The 18,055-nt window shown below is 41.9% G+C and overlaps 1 protein-coding gene across 3 annotated transcripts in view; it reads right to left on the bottom strand.

The window, feature by feature from the left end:
- Positions 1-14,291: 14,291 nt before the first annotated feature.
- Positions 14,292-18,055, bottom strand: part of SGCA (sarcoglycan alpha) — a 51,502-nt gene continuing 47,738 nt past the window's right edge. For 2 of the 3 annotated variants that reach the window (XM_073607774.1, XM_073607776.1), the window contains 2 exons: positions 15,932-16,150; positions 14,292-15,385 (listed from right to left, as the gene is read on the bottom strand). In XM_073607774.1, the coding sequence (XP_073463875.1) occupies positions 15,961-16,150 (190 nt within the window). In that variant the 3' untranslated portion in view covers positions 14,292-15,385; positions 15,932-15,960. The remainder of the gene's footprint in view (positions 15,386-15,931; positions 16,151-18,055) is intronic. The other variant, XM_073607775.1, reaches the window with a different exon arrangement.

The following is an 18,055-nucleotide window of genomic DNA, read 5'->3' as shown; positions in this document are numbered from 1 at the left end:
CCCTTCTGTGTATTATACAATGTTATATACCTACCTATGTATTGTATGTTGGTATGTACCTACCTCTTTATTATACGATAGTAAGTTCTGTTGTATTATACAAGTACCCAACTGTGTAGTGTACAGTGATAAGTGCCCATCCACCTGTGTACTGTATAATGATATTATACAATGTGCATTATACAATGGTGAGTACCCACTAGAAAGGACTTATTTCAGTACTATACAATGCTAAGTGCCCACCTGTGTACTCTACAGTAGTAGGTGCTCACCTATGTACTGTACCCTGGTAAGTACCCGCCTGGTACTATACAGTGGTAGGTGTCCGCCTATATACTTTACGATGGTAGGTGTCCACCTCTTATACTAAACAGGGGTTATCTATACTGTATGAATGTAAGTACCCACCTGTGTTCCATACAGTGGTAAGTGCCCAGCTGTGTATAATAGTAAGTGACCACTTATGTGCTGTACGATGGTAAGTGCTCACCTGTATACTTCAAAGGTACATTATCACCTATGCACTGCACACAGGTAAGTAACACCTGTACACTGCACAATGGTATGTGTTCATCTGTGTCCTGTACTGTGTAATGTATTATTTGTGTGCTGTCACTTTACATTTATTTGTTCTTTTTTTCTTTTTTTTTTACTTTGTGCAAAAAAAATGAAATCTTGGGGCTAATAAGGGCCCATTTTTGTGCTATCACTTAAAACTCAAAATAGCAAAGGTTCTCCAAAATCTCCGGAAAATATAGGGAGATGAAAACTCCCAATTCTACTCATCCCTAGTACATGCTCAGCACATTACATATCACTCAGTCCTCCATATTCTGCATCCTAACTACTACACATAAGAGTCCATTCATCCAGAGGAGTAGAGGTGCAGGGTGTAATTCTATGAGGCAGGACAGTGGCTGAACACATTCCTGGGAAGCCCATGGTATAATGGGACCATTGTACCCTCAACTCCTCCCCTGATGTCTGCTTATGAAGATGAGGACTTCACAACATCGAATAGCCAGTGCCAGCAAGGGGACCAGAGGGAGAAGAGGAAGGGGGCTGCATGATGGTCTGCCTGGATACAGCAGGACCCTATGCAGAAACACTGTCCACATTACCTGCAGGGTCACTATGTGTGCGCAGAACGCTGAGGATCTCAACTAGCAACAAGTGGGAATCTTCTCGGATTTAAGCTGGTTCATACCTAAGGAACCCCTGGGATATATGGATTGCATCTTTTAAGTCATCACTCTACCATTGCAAGAATCAGATGCAACTGCAATAGATTTCTTTGGCCATGCCATTGCTACTCAGTCACTTGATTACTGGCTGCCTCCAGCTATATCCTGAACATGGAGTCAAATCCTTGATTGGAATTATCTAAAGACCTTCTTCACTATGTTGGAGATCTTTTCTGAATCCATAAATCGTGTTGGTGACCGAGGCCTCAACTCCCAACTAGTTTTCCCACAATGCTTTGTGCCAAAAGTCCTCCCATTTTTATTTTACCAGCGGAAACCGCTAATCCTAACCTCTACAGCATAGAATTGTCTTACAAGCGTATCTCTCTGTTTGGATTGTTTGGTGTGTGGGGAAATGCAAAATTTGGTTTTGGTGAAAATGGTTTAAATATGATGTTTTGGGGAATATTTGCCAATAACCAAGTGTTGGGTTAAGTTATGGCTTGGCTTAGATTGGCTTAGGCCAAGTTATGCAGATTGGGAGTTGTGATTTAACTCTGACTTTCTAACCTGTATGCTTGCTCTAGGTCAGTGACCCAGAAGGTATTGACCAAATTGGATTGAGATGATAGATAGAAATTTGGTATTTTTAAGAGTTTACTATCTCATTACTACCCTTTGTTTTATAAGGAATCAAACTAATACCAATCTTATTAATAAGCCTAACTACTAACATTGCCTAACTACTGAAGTTGCCTAACTACTAGAGCTGCCTACTATTAGAACTGCCTAACTACTAGAGTTTCCTAACTACTAGCATTGCCTACTACTAGAGCTGCCTAACTACTAGCACTGCGTAACTACTAGAGTTGCTAGAACTTACTAACGTTTGGATCTCCGTATTAGAAGTTTATTAATAAGCCAGCAAGTTTAGTTGCCTAACTACTAGCGTTGCCTAACTACTGAAGTTGCCTAACTACTAGAGTTCCCTACTAATAGAATTGCCTAACTACTAGCGTTGACTAACTTCTAAAGTTGCTAACTACTAGAGTTGCCTACTACTAGCGTTGCCTAACTACCAGAGTTGCCTACTACTAGCATTGCCTAACTACCAGAGTTGCCTACTAATAGAATTGCCTAACTACCAGCGTTGTCTAACTACTAAAGTTGCCTAACTATTAGAGTTTCCTACTACTAGTGTTGCCTAATTACTAGAGTTGACTACTACTAGAATTGCCTTACTACTGAAGTTGCCTAACTATTAGAGTTGCCTACTAATAGAATTGCCTAACTACTAGCGTTGCCTAACTACTAAATTTGCCTAACCACTAGAGTTGCCTAACTTCTATAGTTGCCTACTACTAGCGTTGCTTAACTACTAGCATTGCCTAATTACTAGAGTTGACAAGTACTAGAGTTGCTTAGCTTCTAGCGTTGCCTAACTAATAATGCTGCATAGCTACTAAAGTTGCTTAACTAACTAGCTTTGGGATCTTTGCATTAGAAGATTGCCAAGGTCTACCCAACCTTTATATGCTTCTTGTGGGGCTGTACATCAAGGGGGCACAAAAAGTTTAAGGCTAAAAGACAAAAAAGTGTCAATGTCATTCAGCTTGTAGTATTTACTTTCTATGGTCTTTGTAACAGAACACAAGTCAAGTGTAGTAATCCAAAACAACCATCTTGTACTGTCCTAAATGGTTTATATGTATGTATAATGTGGTTGCTCTGAGCTATTGCATCAATCAGAATTCATTTTTTCATTTATCCCATTGCAGTTAAATGAATTTTGACACTGTACCTGGGGTTACCGCATTTTGTAGATCTTTGCACTTCAAAATTGTTTATAAAATAACCCTGTATATTTTTTTTTTTTTTTTTTTGGGGGGGGGGGGGGGGGGGGTACATAATAGAAAGCATTAACGCAGACTGACTGAAGGCTAACAAGGCACCCTGGGTGTTGGAGAGGCACTCACTTTGTTCAAACCTCCTATAATATTATTATACTATACTATACTATACTATTACTTGTAAGCTTGGTAAGTGGCTCTACTGGCATATCCTCGTTTCCTATGCACTTGGTGGACATTCAAGTTAACATATCTGACTATTGTCTAGTTATATGCAAGATTTGGGGTTATGCTATGTGTTTCTTGGTGAGCATTCGTTTGACTGACTATATATTGTAAAGCAAGAGTTAAAAAAGAAAAGACAGAGCAGAATTCCCAGAATGCATTTTGTTGGAACTCACTTCAGCCTGTTGATGTTGGAAAGTCACCATATGTGACCTTTATAGCGGAGTCTGCTTCATGAATATGCTTATTGTAATACTACACTGTGGACACATTGTGTGAGTCTATTGAGAAAACCCTGCTGTTAAATAAACAGGATAATTTGTGAGAGAGGGTGGGAGAGAGAAACAGATACCCAAGTAAAGAGCAAGAGATAGGCTAAGAATATGAATTAACCATGATAGGTAGGAAACACAATGTTGTAGAGGTAGAGAATGGAAGGACAGAGAGGCCTTGGCAGAGATAGGGAGAGTACAAAGACCAGACTAAGGGAAGTCTACTCAATGGAAGAGAAACTCTACAGGATGGTGAGTGAAGGGGCATTTCATAGAGATAGGAGAAAATAGGGATAGTGAGTGGATAACCAGAAAGCTGTAGAGGAAATACAGAGGATACAGAGAGATATAGGGAAGAGTGAAGGAAAGGAGAGGAGTGACCAAATTCCACAGAGAGAGCGAGAAGATAAAATCTGAGGAGACAAAGAAAGACGAAAGGCTGGAGAGACAGGGAGCATCTGGAGACAGAGAGGCTCTGGGGAGACAAGAAAAAGAGAGGTTCTGAAGAGACAGGGAGAATCTGGAGACAGAGAGGTTCTGGAGAGACAAGGAGAAGAGAGGTTCTGGAGACACAGGAAGAATCTGGAGACAGAGAGGCTCTGAGGAGACAAGGAGAAGAGAGGTTCTGGAGAGACAGGGAGAACCTGGAGACAGAGAGGCTCTGGGGAGACAAGGTGAAGAGAGGTTCTGGAGAAACAAGGAGAATCTGGAGACAGAGTGGCTCAGGGGGACAAGGACTAGAGAGGTTCTGAAGAGACAGGGAGAATCTGGAGACAGAGAAGCTCTGGGGAGACAAGGAGAAGAGAGGTTCGGGAAAGACAGGGAGAATCTGGAGACAGAGGGGCTCTGGGGAGACAAGGAGAAGAGAGGTTCTGGAGAGACAGGGAGAATTTGGAGACAGAGAGGCTATGGGGAGACAAGGAGAAGAGAGGTTCTAGAGAGACAGGGAGAACCTGGAGACAGGGAGGCTCTAGGCAGACAAGGAGAAGAGAGGTTCTGGAGAGACAGGGAGAACCTGGAGACAGAGAGGCTCTGGGGAGACAAGTTGAAGTGAGGTTCTCAAGAGACAAGGAGAATCTGGAGACAGAGTGGCTCAGGGCAACAAGGACTAGAGAGTTTCTGAAGAGACAGGGAGAATCTGGAGACAGAGGGGCTCTGGGGAGACAAGGAGAAGAGAGGTTCTGGAGAGACTGGGAGAATCTGGAGACAGAGAGGCTATGGGGAGACAAGGAGAAGGGAGGTTCTGGAGAGACAGGGAGAATCTGGAGACCGAGAGGCTCTGGGGAGACAAGAAGAAGGGAGGTTCTGAGAAGATGGGTAGAAGGGAGACTCTGGAGAAGCAGGAAGAAGGTGGACCCTTTAGAGACAAGATAAAATAGAGACTTTAAAAAGATAGGGACGAACTTTAGAGACAAGGAGAACGGATACTCTGGGTTAAATTTGGAGAGACGGTATCCAACAGAGATATTGTAGAGTTTCTTGAAGAAGAGAAATGATATAGAGCAATCAGTATGGCTAGAGAAAGAGGAATAGAGGGAGTGAGTATTAAAGACCTTAGGGGGAGAGGGGTCATAGTTACATAGTTACATAGTTAAATAGTTAGTAAGGTTGAATAAAGACACCAGTCCATCCAGTTCAACCTGAGTGAGTGTGTGTCTACAACCCTGACCCTTGTCCCTAACCCTGTACATCGCACACTCACATCAGTCCCTACCCTCAATCCAAGGTCCCCATTCATATACTAGGGCCAATTTTGGACAGAAGCCAATTAACCTACCAGCATGTCTTTGGAGTGTGGGAGGAAACCGGAGTACCCGGAGGAAACCCATGCAGGCACAGGGAGAACATGCAAACTCCAGGCAGGTAGTGTCATGGTTGGGATTCGAACCAGCGACCCTTTTTACTGCTAGGCGAGAGTGCTAACCACTGCACCACTGTGCCGGGTCTAAAAAGTTGATGAAAGACTGTAGGGAGACAGGAAACTATAATGAGACACAGTAGGTAACTCAGTGTGTCTTTTTAGCTAGTAGAACATTGGCTGAACTTCAACAGTTTGAAGTACAGATGGCAACACTGATCCAGAGAAACTGGGTAAAAGAGGTCTATGGATGGAGAAATATGAAGGAGGTTGGTTAAAATTGGCCAATGTTTCAGACCAAACCACATATTCTAAAAAAGTGTACACCAGCCATTTTCGGGCAGGGTTCCTTCAGAACGGTGTTAGGAGTTCCTTGATCTGTTGTTGATTTAGCTCCAATTTGTTGGTGCCTGCATAGTTCCAGGGCCAACTGCACCTTGCAAAGCCAGCAGCATGACGCAACTTATCTCTTTAGCTGTCTGTAAGGGTGGCATTCTGACCATCACTGTAGCGGGGGGGGGGGTATTGCTGCCACTGGCTACTAATGTAACTCACTAATACAACTGGACCTGAAAATGATTTCAAGGGTCCATTAGGGTAGAAGGGTTGAGGAAGGCTGGTCTACACACTGGAACAATGACTGAAATGGAGCAATTCTAGAGCAGTGGCTTAACTCTACCCTCTTACCCTTATCACCTGACACTTTATCCTAACCTCCTTATGTACTGTCCAACATCATATGGATTTGTGTTCCAGTTTGTATTTTGTCTTCACATATTAAGGCACTCTCTTGAGTTTTAAATATAAGCATACTGTTTAACTGGGTCTGCACATCAGCATGCTGTCTACACATCGGCATTCAATGTAACAGGGTCTACACTTCACCATATACTTAGTCTGGATTTACTGTATTTATCATCAGATCCTCTAATAGGTTCTGCGCACACTCCAAAAAAAGTATCAGCATACACTTCAACAATTTACAGTACCCACAAATACAAATACAGATACAAATTATCTGATACAGATACAAATTATACAAAGACTTTACACCAACATACACTTTAACAGGGTCTGCAATAATTCCAACAAAGTTTATGTAAACTCACAAGCATGGGATTTAAGAGGTGTTTACACAGAGTTTGGGGAAGAATGAGTTACACAATTAATATTAGGAGATTTTATATTTGACAAGCCACACAGACCAGTACGAAGTCTGTATAATCCACGAGGAGGATAGGGCAAGTTGGGTTCTGTTTAGATGACAGCAATGGTAAAATACACATAGACGTAGAAGGAAAAAGTTCTACAGATCATGAGACATTAGACAGGCTGAGAAAAGGACAAGGGAAGGAATGGGATAAACAAACAGAAACAGGAGAGAGTAAGAATAACAGGAAGTATATGACGGGGGGGGGGGGGGGGGTACAGAAAAGGGGCACAGAAGGGGGTCCCTATATAGGCAGCTTAAAGGGAAGGCTTCAGATGTGTACAGACTAGAGCTACAGAGGACTACAGAAAGCTGGATCCTATGCACAAGGAATTTAGTAAATAGTTTATATACAAGCAAACTGAACAAAGAGATGAAATGACCCAGACAAAGGACAATATAAGAATGCCACCAGGAAGAGAGGTAGTAAGAGGACCTGTCCAGCCAAGAGCTCCATCACAACGAGGGACCCATGGACAACCAGACAAGATGCTGAACACAGATCAGTGCATGGGTGTACTTTGGAAGAACATACTGGCTGAACTAGTAAGACAGTGCCAAGAGAATGAAGCGCTCTATCCCACGGCAACCAATTTATTTCAGGTTGTTTAAGAGATGGCATGCATTTAATCATAGCACTACAGAAATACTAGATTGAAGTGAGAGACTGAATATCATTATCATAATATCTGTATGTAAAAGTCTGATGCTGCAAGTTTGTCTGACTGATGTCTGTTGATTGGTATGCTAAATATGTTCTCATAATAAATATATTTATAGATTTTATATATATATATATATATATATACACATACACACACACACACACACACACACACATACACACACATACACACACACATACACACACACACACACACACATACATACACACACACATACACACACACACACACAAGAGGAAACTCAAAAAGAAAAAAACTAATAGATGCATAGGGGCTGGCATTACTAACCTCTTTCTGAAGATGCCAGTTGCATGGCTATCTCTGTCTTACATTGCTTGGAGTTAATAATTTAAAACAAGCATGCAACCAATGAAGTCAGAACCCATTATCTGCATACTTGTTAAAGGGCTGCAAATCAAGAAGCTTTGAAGGCACAGAATCAGCCTGATTGCCAGGCAGCTAACATTTGAAGTGGCAGTTAGTGATGGCAGCCTGCATATTGCTGTCAGTACAGGTTTTTCTTTAACAACTTATTCTTTGAGATTGCATAATAATAGTAATATTAATAATATTAATATGCAGTATAATGGGCATGTGGGGTTGCTTGATAAAATCCAAATAGGAATACAGTTGCTGTATTTTTAAAAGTAATCTTTAAAGTGGCTTTTTTATTTCTACTTGTGTGTTGTTTTTATATTTACATGATGATACCTATTTTGATTTACAGATATTTCTTCTAATAGTTACCCACTCACTTATGATAGCATTTCAATCCCTGTTGAAATAAGATCAATTACAAGATAAGGCTCTTAGGGAAGTACTTTGTTTCTAGTTGTGGGCATGCTTGAATTGCAGTGTTCGGTTCTTACATTTAATTCTAAGAAAGGAGAGAGCTGTTTATTGACATTGACTATATATACAGTATTTGGGTGGGTTTCATCCCAAAATGCAAATGGCTGTATATTAATTGGCTTCCACTCAAATTGGTCCCAGTATGCATATGACTGCCTGGGAAGATCTGATTATATGCTTTAGGGAGTAGGGACTGATATGCTTTCTGTAAAGGTATGCAGTAGTAAAGCACAGTCACTATAAAGCACTGCTTGCATATATAAGGAGTAACTATGGCTGCCCTATGGATGTATCATTAAAAAATGAAATATTGGCAATGTTCTTAAAACATAAACACATTTTGATAAGATCATATTAGGACGATCACAGTAAGTTATGTATGCAAATTAAAGGGAACATTAACAGGTCTTTTAATTCCCCTCCACTATATCCACTCACCAACCATCTCTCCCCTCCACCTCCACAGTGTCCACTAACCACCTATCTCTCCCCTCCATATCCATTGTGTCCACCCATCACCCATCTCTCACTTAAACATCCATTGTATCCACCCATCTTCTACCTCTTCTGAGTCCACTCTCCACCCATCTCTGCCCTCCACATCCATTGTGTCCACCCACCACCCATCTCTTACCTCCACTGAGTCCACTCTCCACCTATCTCTCCCATTCACATCCATTGTGTCCACTTACCACCCATCTTTCACCTCCACTATGTTCACTCACTACCTATTTATGCCCTCCATCTTCATTGTGTCCACTCACCACCCATTTTGTCCCCATCCCCACCTCTGCTGTGTCAACTCACTTCCCATCTCCCCCCTCCACCTCCACTGTGTCTACTCACCTCCCATCTCCCCCTCCACCTCCACTGTGTTCACTCACCTCCCATCTTCCCCCTCCACTGTGTCCACGCACCATCCATCTCGTCTCTCCACCTCCACTTGTGTCCACTCACGACCCATCTCAGCTCTCCACCTCCACTGTGTCCACTCACCACCCATCTCAGCTCTTCACTGTGTCCACTCACCACCCATCTCAGCTCTCCACCTCCACTGTGTCCACTCACCACCCATCTCCCCCCTCCATCTCCGCTGTGTCCACTCACCATCCATCTCGCCTCTCCACCTCCACGGTGTCCACTCGCCACCCATCTTTCCCTCTCCACCTCCACTGTGTCCAATCACCACCCATCTTGCCTCTCCATCTCCACTGTGTCCACTCACCATCGATTTCACCTCTCCATCTCCCCTCTCCACCTCCACTGTATCCACATACCACCAATCTCTAACCTTTACTGTGTCCACTCACCACCCATCTTCTCCTTCCACCTCCAGCATATTCACTTAACTATTTCCCCTTTGACCCCTCTGTATCCACTTACTACTCTACTGTATTCATATACGAGCTGTTTATTCCCCCCACTTTTACTGTGTTCTCCCATCTCCACCTCCACTGTATCCCCTCTCCACCTATCTCCCGCCTCCACCTCCACTGTGTCCACTCACCACCTATCTACCCCCTCCCCCTGCACTTGTCCATCTCCTCCCTCCACCTCCACCTTGTTCATTCAACAGCTATCTCCCCTCTCCATCTCCACTTTTTCCACTCACTGCCCACCTCTCACCTCCATTGTGTCCACTCACTGCCCATCTCTCACCTACACTGTGTCCACTCACCACCTGTCTCCCCCTCCACCCCCACTGTGTCCACTCACCGCCCGTCTCTCACCTACACTGTGTCCACTCACCGCCCATCTTTCACCTACACTGTTGTCCACTCACCACCTATCTACCCACCTACCTACCCCCTCCACCTAAACCTAAAGTTTAGACTTTAAACCTGTCACTGTAACTGCTTAAAAAGTGTTGTTAGCTGAAGGTGGGCTTTAATTTGTTGGTTGCTTTTAAAGCTACATGTCCATGTAAGGGTGACAATGCTGATGTTTCACTGCACAACAAACAGTGTGGTCACCCTGTTGCAGGAAGTGGAAAATAATGAATTTACTGCCAGGAGCAACAGGTAATAAAACTCAGAAAATAAAAAACTGCTACAATAATGCTACTGATGGACTGCATCATATATGTTATTATTGATTTAGCATCCGAGGGTCTCTTTGTCAGATTATCTGTATGTTCCATTTTAACTAAACACCATGCCTTCCATTTGCAGCAGTTTCCTGTTTTCCGCTACTAATTTCTATGTAGAGACGCAATTGTTTATTTCCATTGCTCCGTGCTGTGTCTTCTCCCCGGGATTCTGCTGACTGCAGAGAGCAGCTTTGTGTCCCATCCCCAAACAACAAACCCTGTAACATCTGCTCGAGTATATAAATACGTAGCCTAAAAGCATATAATTAGGCAAGTAATAGAAAAGATTGCATTTAGTAAAAGCTGCAGAAGAGCTCATATAAGCGAATAAATGTGCATTAACTGCAGGCTGAAAATCACTTGGAATTAAATCTCTAATGTGGGCTGCCATTGCTGGCCTCCTTCTGAGCAATGCCAGTTGCCTGGCTGCCAATCCAGTCCTCTTGTTTCGTCACGTGCCTTATAGTGGCCAGGAACCCTTATTTGTACGACTGGCAGGTAATGAGCATTTTTGGAAGGAGTTCCTGCAATAGCAGGATGTGTATTTGCAGCAACACTGATTTGCTGTGATGCAAGAATGTAAACTGGCATGCAATGGACCAATAGTAAAGTGGAAAGGGGTGGCTAGAGCAAGTTACCATTGGAACTGCATTATGCAGATTGGGGGTGCCAGGTGGAATTTAGCAAACATAAACTGTCAATTCACAATTTAATCTCTGTGTTTACACACAGTTGTACAGTATATGTAATGCGTAACCATTAAAGCATTTGTTACCCCAACACTTCAGATTCCTGATACGTGCCTGCTGTACCATGTACTTGTATAAGAAAGTAAAAGTATCCTGTTCTCTTTGTATTGCTTCCTTAATGTGAAATCCATGGTGTTCCTGCCAGTCCCTTTGCTTGCCTTTAAAATAAACTGACCACACTAAGCAGGAGAGCACAGCGTGGTCAGTTTTCTAGCTGTGCTGGGAACTCAGCCTGCTCTCCTCCAATGATCAGACTTATCCTGATATGCCCCCGCCCACAGCCATTCACTGGGAAGCTTAGTGTGCTGCTGTTTATCCTCCCCCAGCTCTTATGTAGCTGAAAACAGAGGGAATGAGATCACTTATAGAAAAAAGGGAAAAAGGTATTTATAATGTTTTTATATCTATACAAACACGTTTTGCCTTTCAATTCTTTCAACTCTATTTTAAACTGAATGGATTTACAAGGGGATCATTTACAATCGCTTTATCCACTTAAGGCCATTTTTTGCGAAACGGCACTGCGTCGCTTTAACCGACAATTGCGCCGTTGTATGAAAACAAAATTTATGTCCTTTTTTTTCCCACAAATAGAGCTTTCCTTTGGTGGAATTTGATCACCTCTGCGGTTTTTATTTTTTGCGCTATAAACAAAAAAAGAGCAACAATTTAGAAAAAAAAAAAACTTTTTTTACTTTTTGCTATAATAAATACCCCCCTCCAAAAAAAATATACAAATATCTTCATCGGATTAGGCCAATATGTATTCTACATATTTTTGGTAAAAAAAAAAAAAAAAATCGCAATAAGCGTATATTGATTGGTTGCTGCAAAAGTTATAGCGTCTACAAAATAGAGGATATATTTATGGCATTTTATTATAATTTTTTTTTTACTAGTAACTGCGACATTGCGGCGGACAGATCATACACTTTTGACACTTTTTTGGGACCATTGACATTTATACAGCGATCAGAGCTAAAAATAGCCAATGATTACTATATAAATGTCACTAGCAGGGAAGGGGTTAACGCTAGGGGGCGATCAAGGGGTTCAGTGTTCCTTGGAAGGTGTTTCTAACTGTGGGGGGGATAGTACTGACAGAGAGTACAGAGAGATTGCTGTTCATGATCACTAGGAACAGCAGATCTCTCTCCACTCCCCCGACAGAACGGGGATCTGTGTGTTTACATTGACAGATCCCCGTTCTGGCTCTCTGCGTGCATCGGCTCTAACTGATCACACTTTATAATCAGTTACCACAAACAACCACTAAAGCTTATGCTAAGTTTGTAAAGGTGGCGCCACATCCCTAATGTTGTAATAGATTTTAGAATAAATATGGATGGGATTTTTTAGGCCTCAAAACCAACAAATTTATAAAATACTTTCACTTTATTATTACTACAAGACAGTAAAAACAGAGATATAGCAAACGATACTACGTCTTGTTAAAAACAGACAACAAATTTTTTGGTCAGAAAACATTTACAACCGGTGTTAGTATTGGACAAAGGGGTCCCGATGTGTTTCAACTCAAAGAGTCTTCATCAGGGAAAAAACAACATGTTGATTTCTAAAATACAAACATAAATAATGAAATGTATAGAATGTATGCACAATTTACATGAAACACATTGTGATACGTAGAATCATGAAAATAATAGAAATAAATGAGACTAAAGCACTCCCTCAAAAATTCTGTATATTTCATTATGTATGTTTGTATTTTAGAAATCAACATTTGGTTTTGTCCCTGATGAAGACTCTTTGAGTTGAAACGCGTGGGATTCTTTGTCCAATACAAACAACGATTGTAAATGTTATATGACTACAACATTTGTGGTCTGTTTTTAACAAAATATCGTATTGTTTGATATATCTCTGTTTTTACTACCTTGTATCAATAAAGTGAAAATATTTTATAAATTTGTTGGTTTTGGTGCCTAAAAAATCCCATCCAAATTTCTTCTAAAATCAGTTACAGCAAACAGTTTTTTTTTCAGGTTTGAATAAATGAATAAATAACAGCTGATTGTTTTTTACACCTCTGCCAGTGGTAAATGGTTTGTCTCATCCATGTAAACTGATACGTTCTGCTGGAGAGCTTGTGCTTTTGAAAAACAGACTTGCTGGATGGATAACCAGATCAAAATAGAAAAAAGAAAGGTTAAAAAAGAAAAACTATTGCAGCCATCGCATCTAAGGAATCGCAAGCTGCAATATAATAAATGTTTGCTTTTGGGTTTATTACCACTTTAAACATAAAATCCATTTGGTTGCTTTGGGGACAGGTAAAATGAACAGACCAGAACAACTTACTATTGATACAGCATATTAAAACGGTTTCATATATTTAAAACAATCCCTGAAGAAAATGTCTGATTTCCTGTTTTTTGTAGTATTGGCAAATGACAATGTTGATATGGAAACAAATGCAATATATGATTGGGATAAAATAAAAACATAAACCTGATTTTCTGTGTCTGTCTTGGTGAATTTATACTCTGTACTCACTTCCAGCATTCTTCTGACACCCATTATTACAGAGAATCACATGGTACAATGGTCTAATTAAAAGTATGGAAAGTTTGGTGAATTAGTGACTGCACATTTTGAATTATTAGTCTAATATTTTACTTAAAGTGTATTTAAAGACAACATTTTTTATGTTTGTTTTTGGTAAGGTAAGAAATGGTTCAGACCCCTGCCAGTTTTTCTTTCTGTCTGTGTCCTTTTCCCCCCGGCAGGCATAACCAATAACACTGTGCTGCCTGGCAGCCTGCGTCCTAGCAACCAATGATAATGTGTGGCTCGGCAACCAACATCCTAGTGACCAATGAAACTATGTGGTCCGCCCATCAGTATTCTAGCAAATTCTAGTATTCTAGCAAACAATGATAATGGGTGGCCCGACCACCAACATTCTGCAACCAATGACTCTCTGCTGCCCGGCAGCCTGCAATCTAGCAACCAATGACAATGTGTGGCCCAGCAGCCCACATCCTAGCAACCAATGAATCTTTGTGCCCCGTTCATCCGTATCCTAGCAAACAATGATAATGTGTGGCCTGGCCTCCAATATTCGAGCAATCAATGACGCTTTGATGCCCGGCAACCTGCTTCCTAGCAACCAATGATAATGTGTGGCCCGTCTGCCATTATTCTAGTAACCAATGAAGCAATGTGCCCTGGCCATCAGCATCCTAGCAATCAATAATACTGTGTGGCCTGGCCTGCAAACATCCTAGCAACCAATAACAAGATGTAGGCAGAAAATTGGAGGCTTTCAAAGTTGAAGATAACATACCAAGTAAACTTTTACAATCGTTTATTAATGGTTAAATATCTACTTCATGCAAAGAAATAATAATGATATTTAGGCAGGAGAACAGTTTTATTGAGAGAGTGGGTGAATAATGAACACGATTATAGAATGAGAGTACTTTAAAAAAAAAAGCTACCTTATCAGTCCCCCTTTATGTTATATATAACCTCTTCTACAAGTTTTAGATCAGCCAGTGACCCGTAAGAGTAGCCATGGTCTATGCTGGGCCAGGTGCTGTTCCTTTCTGTCCTCCAAGCCAGCATACACTGTTCCCCATAGACCCCAATGGTGAAGTTCTTTACTTTTAAGCCTGCAGAGAGACAGCTTTTCCATTGGGGCCTAAGGATGAAGGCTAGTCATGTGCAGTATTGTTCCGTCCTGCTTGCCCCGAGGGGGATAGAAAAACCACCAAGCTGGGTGTAGGCTATAGCTTTCCTACCTTCTAATGTAGAGGGTGAGGTACAGTAAGGAGAATAATGGCGGAGGGGGGTTGTTATTTTTTTTTGAAGTACTGTCATCCTTAAAATATCTCATATAGGGTATTAAATTAAGGTGGAAATAAAAATAAAGATGTCTACAGCCTCATAGCTGTATATCTGCAGTGGGAGATCTAAGGCACTGTGACTATGACTGCTAGTCTCAGGAGATTTGCAATAAGATTTAGTGATGTTACCCCGTGCTGCTCACTGTTCTCCTTGCTGGAGGCTCTGACATAAGGAAGCAAAGCCCTGCCTCTACCAAGATGGTAGCCTCCACATACAGACACAATGCAGAATAAGGCATAATGGATCAGTAATGGAGAAAAGCTGCAGGAAAGACCACAGGTAATACTCATGACTAGTTCTTTGCCCTCTGCTTGCCTTATTCAGCACAGCTTCCACAGTTCAGTTCTTTCTTAACATCTTGTATACATAAATGATTGCAGGGCTCCAAAGTCCGAGGTAACAGCAATGAAAGAAGTTCAGGTTCAATTACTATATTACATGAATTGGTTTCCTTTACATATCATACATATAAGAACTGCGATTGTGCTACAAAACGTCCCCCATCTCTGGTTCCTGGATACGTAACAAGTCTTCTTCCTGAAAAACAAACCAAGATCCCTAAGGAGGAATACATTACCAGACAGGAATATAAAGAAAAGCTTTTGGCTAGAGTCAATTTTTTCAAATCCATTCACACCATGAATGATGTTAACACACAAAAAAATCTGATAGGAGCCCTTTTTTTTCGAAGCAGAACTAAAGGCAAGAAAACTCACCTATGGGCCAACAGTCCAACACCTGCAAGGTCCCTCGCTGGCGCCAGCATCCTCCTCCTGGTTTCCTTCAGGTGCCAGTATTCATGTGTCTTGAGTGGCCAGAGTGGGTTGACATGCCATTTACCCCGGCACACTGGCACTGTGCCTGAAATGTATATGAAGCTGGGCATGCCCTTAATGGGCTTTGAAATATAACTCAAATCTTTCTTTTTCTTTTGATTGCAAATTTCCTAAAAGTTTACAAAGGATTATTGAAGGAAAACTTTTGGGGAAAAAAATAACAGAATAATGCAAAAAATGTTACTTGTATCATTTTAGAATGCATGCAGCTTTTCTAGTAAATTACATTTATTAAGAGTCTACATACCTAATTGTGTGGTGGTGAGGTAAGTACCTTTAGTGCTGGGACAGGATAAGAGGCACACGGGCACTGTCATCTGTTAGATCCATCGGAGAAGTCCTTTGACCAGTTCGAGCATTAAACATGGGCAGTGTGGAGAGTGGTCGTGGAACATCCCGATCAGCAGCCATCTTCCGAAGTTCTTCCGTGTTGGAGAAGATGGACTGCTGGTGAACCAACTGGAGCCTGTGAGACAAAACAGTTGTGTTGTATTATCATTATGTACAATGACGTACAACCTCATTACACCACACAACAGGTGTTCTGCCACCCATCAGGAACTTGCTGCAGGATAGCATTACAGTACATCGCTTGTTGCAGTACCAAATCTAGCCTATCTGATCTGGGGGTGCAGTAAAAAAGTCAGGGGGCATAATGTCAATACTGTGTGTGAGCCATAGTCTATTACACAGTATCATGACCTGGGAAACACTATTAAGCAGAACCTTTACTCCTTTATATCAGATTTCCCCATCAGAGTCCCCCTTTATATCATGACTACTCGTCAGAGTGCCCCTTATATCAGATTTCCCCATCAAGAGTGCCTCTTTACATCAGTTGTCTCTATCAGAGTGCCCCCTTAGATCAATTGTTCCCATCAAGAGAACCCCCTTATTTCAGGTGTTCCCTATCAGAGTGCCCTCTTACATCAGCTGTCCCAAACAAGAGTGTCCCGTTGCATTAGGTGTCCAGATCAAAGTGTCATCTTACAACAGGTGTCCCCATCAGAGTATCCCTTTAAATCAGGTGTCCCCAGTAGAGTCCCCCCATACATCAATTGTCCTATCAGGGTGTCCCCTACATGGATTGACCTCCGAGTGCCTCCTTACATCAACTGTCTACATCAGACTGGCTCACTGTGAATCAATGGATGCACTCTCAGAGACCTGGGGAGGGGGGGGCACAACTTAAATCTGGGGGGCACAGCTCACCACAGCACTCCCCTAGATCTGGCCCTGGCTTTTAGGGTCCTATTTCAAAGGAAACCTTCCAGTAGAGAACATAAATGCTGCCATTGCTGACTCCTGAAAATACTAATTGCCTGGTTACTGAGCTGATCCTGAGTTTTTGATCATGCACTCACCGTACAATAGCAATATCAGAAGACTGATAAAGCATTAAAGCCATAGCATGACAGGCAGAAGATTAACATTTTGTAAAGATGACAATAGCAATACTTAATTTGGACTGCAACTGTTGACCTCCTTCTGTTAATGCCAGTTGACTGGTTGTCCTGCTGATTCTTTGACTTCTGTATTTTAGTTGACTGGTTGTCATGCTGACCCTTTGACTTTGGTATCTTCTGCATCTTTGAACTGCGATCAGCTAGCAGATCAGGAAAGTCTGAGAAGAGTCACAACGCCTAATTTTCATACTTGTTCCTGAGCAGTGAATTAGAGTATTGGGGAAAACGGGTCAGCATGATGCCCAGGTAACTAGCATTTTTAAGAAAAAACTCAGCAATGGCAGCCTCTTCTGGCAGATTTCCCTAAAGCCTGCCATAGACACCATAGCCACCAACCAAAATTCCAACCATGTATAGGCAGGCTGATTGTAACTAAGTTAATCAATCAAATCAGCTTGGGTACAACCAGCATGTCTGATATTGGCAGTGGCTATAGCTGCTAACTATAATCACTGTGTGTTCTCCCAGTAGGGACAGCTCCCCACGCTCCCCCCCGCTATTGGGAGAACACAATAGCTCTGCGGGAGGGATTCCCCAATCAACACAGTCAATCGATTTTTCAACCTGTGTAAGAAAGAAAATCACACCATCAGTGGTCGGCTTAAGGGTCTGTCAATGGGCTTTTTCTCCCTTTACGTGGGTTTTGCATTCCCATACAAGTCTATGAAGCAGGCCAGGAGGTCAACTGATGGTCAAATGCACCTGTCAATGAATGCTGAATGGTCTCAGAAGCATATACAGTTGATGTGATACTGATGCCATCCACATGGGCTGCCCAATTAACACTCCCTACAACCTCCCAGTTATTACACTGCCCTCAACTAGCCTTGTTAGGTTCATACAGCTGCTTGTCAAGATCTCTGCCAGGCTTGCACTCTCCATTTTCTCCTATAGCGAAGCCTTTC

Source organism: Aquarana catesbeiana, linkage group LG12 (genome assembly GCF_042186555.1).
Source record: "Aquarana catesbeiana isolate 2022-GZ linkage group LG12, ASM4218655v1, whole genome shotgun sequence".
In the NCBI taxonomy this organism is placed as follows: domain Eukaryota; kingdom Metazoa; phylum Chordata; class Amphibia; order Anura; family Ranidae; genus Aquarana; species Aquarana catesbeiana.
This window is presented reverse-complemented; position numbering and strand designations above follow the sequence as displayed.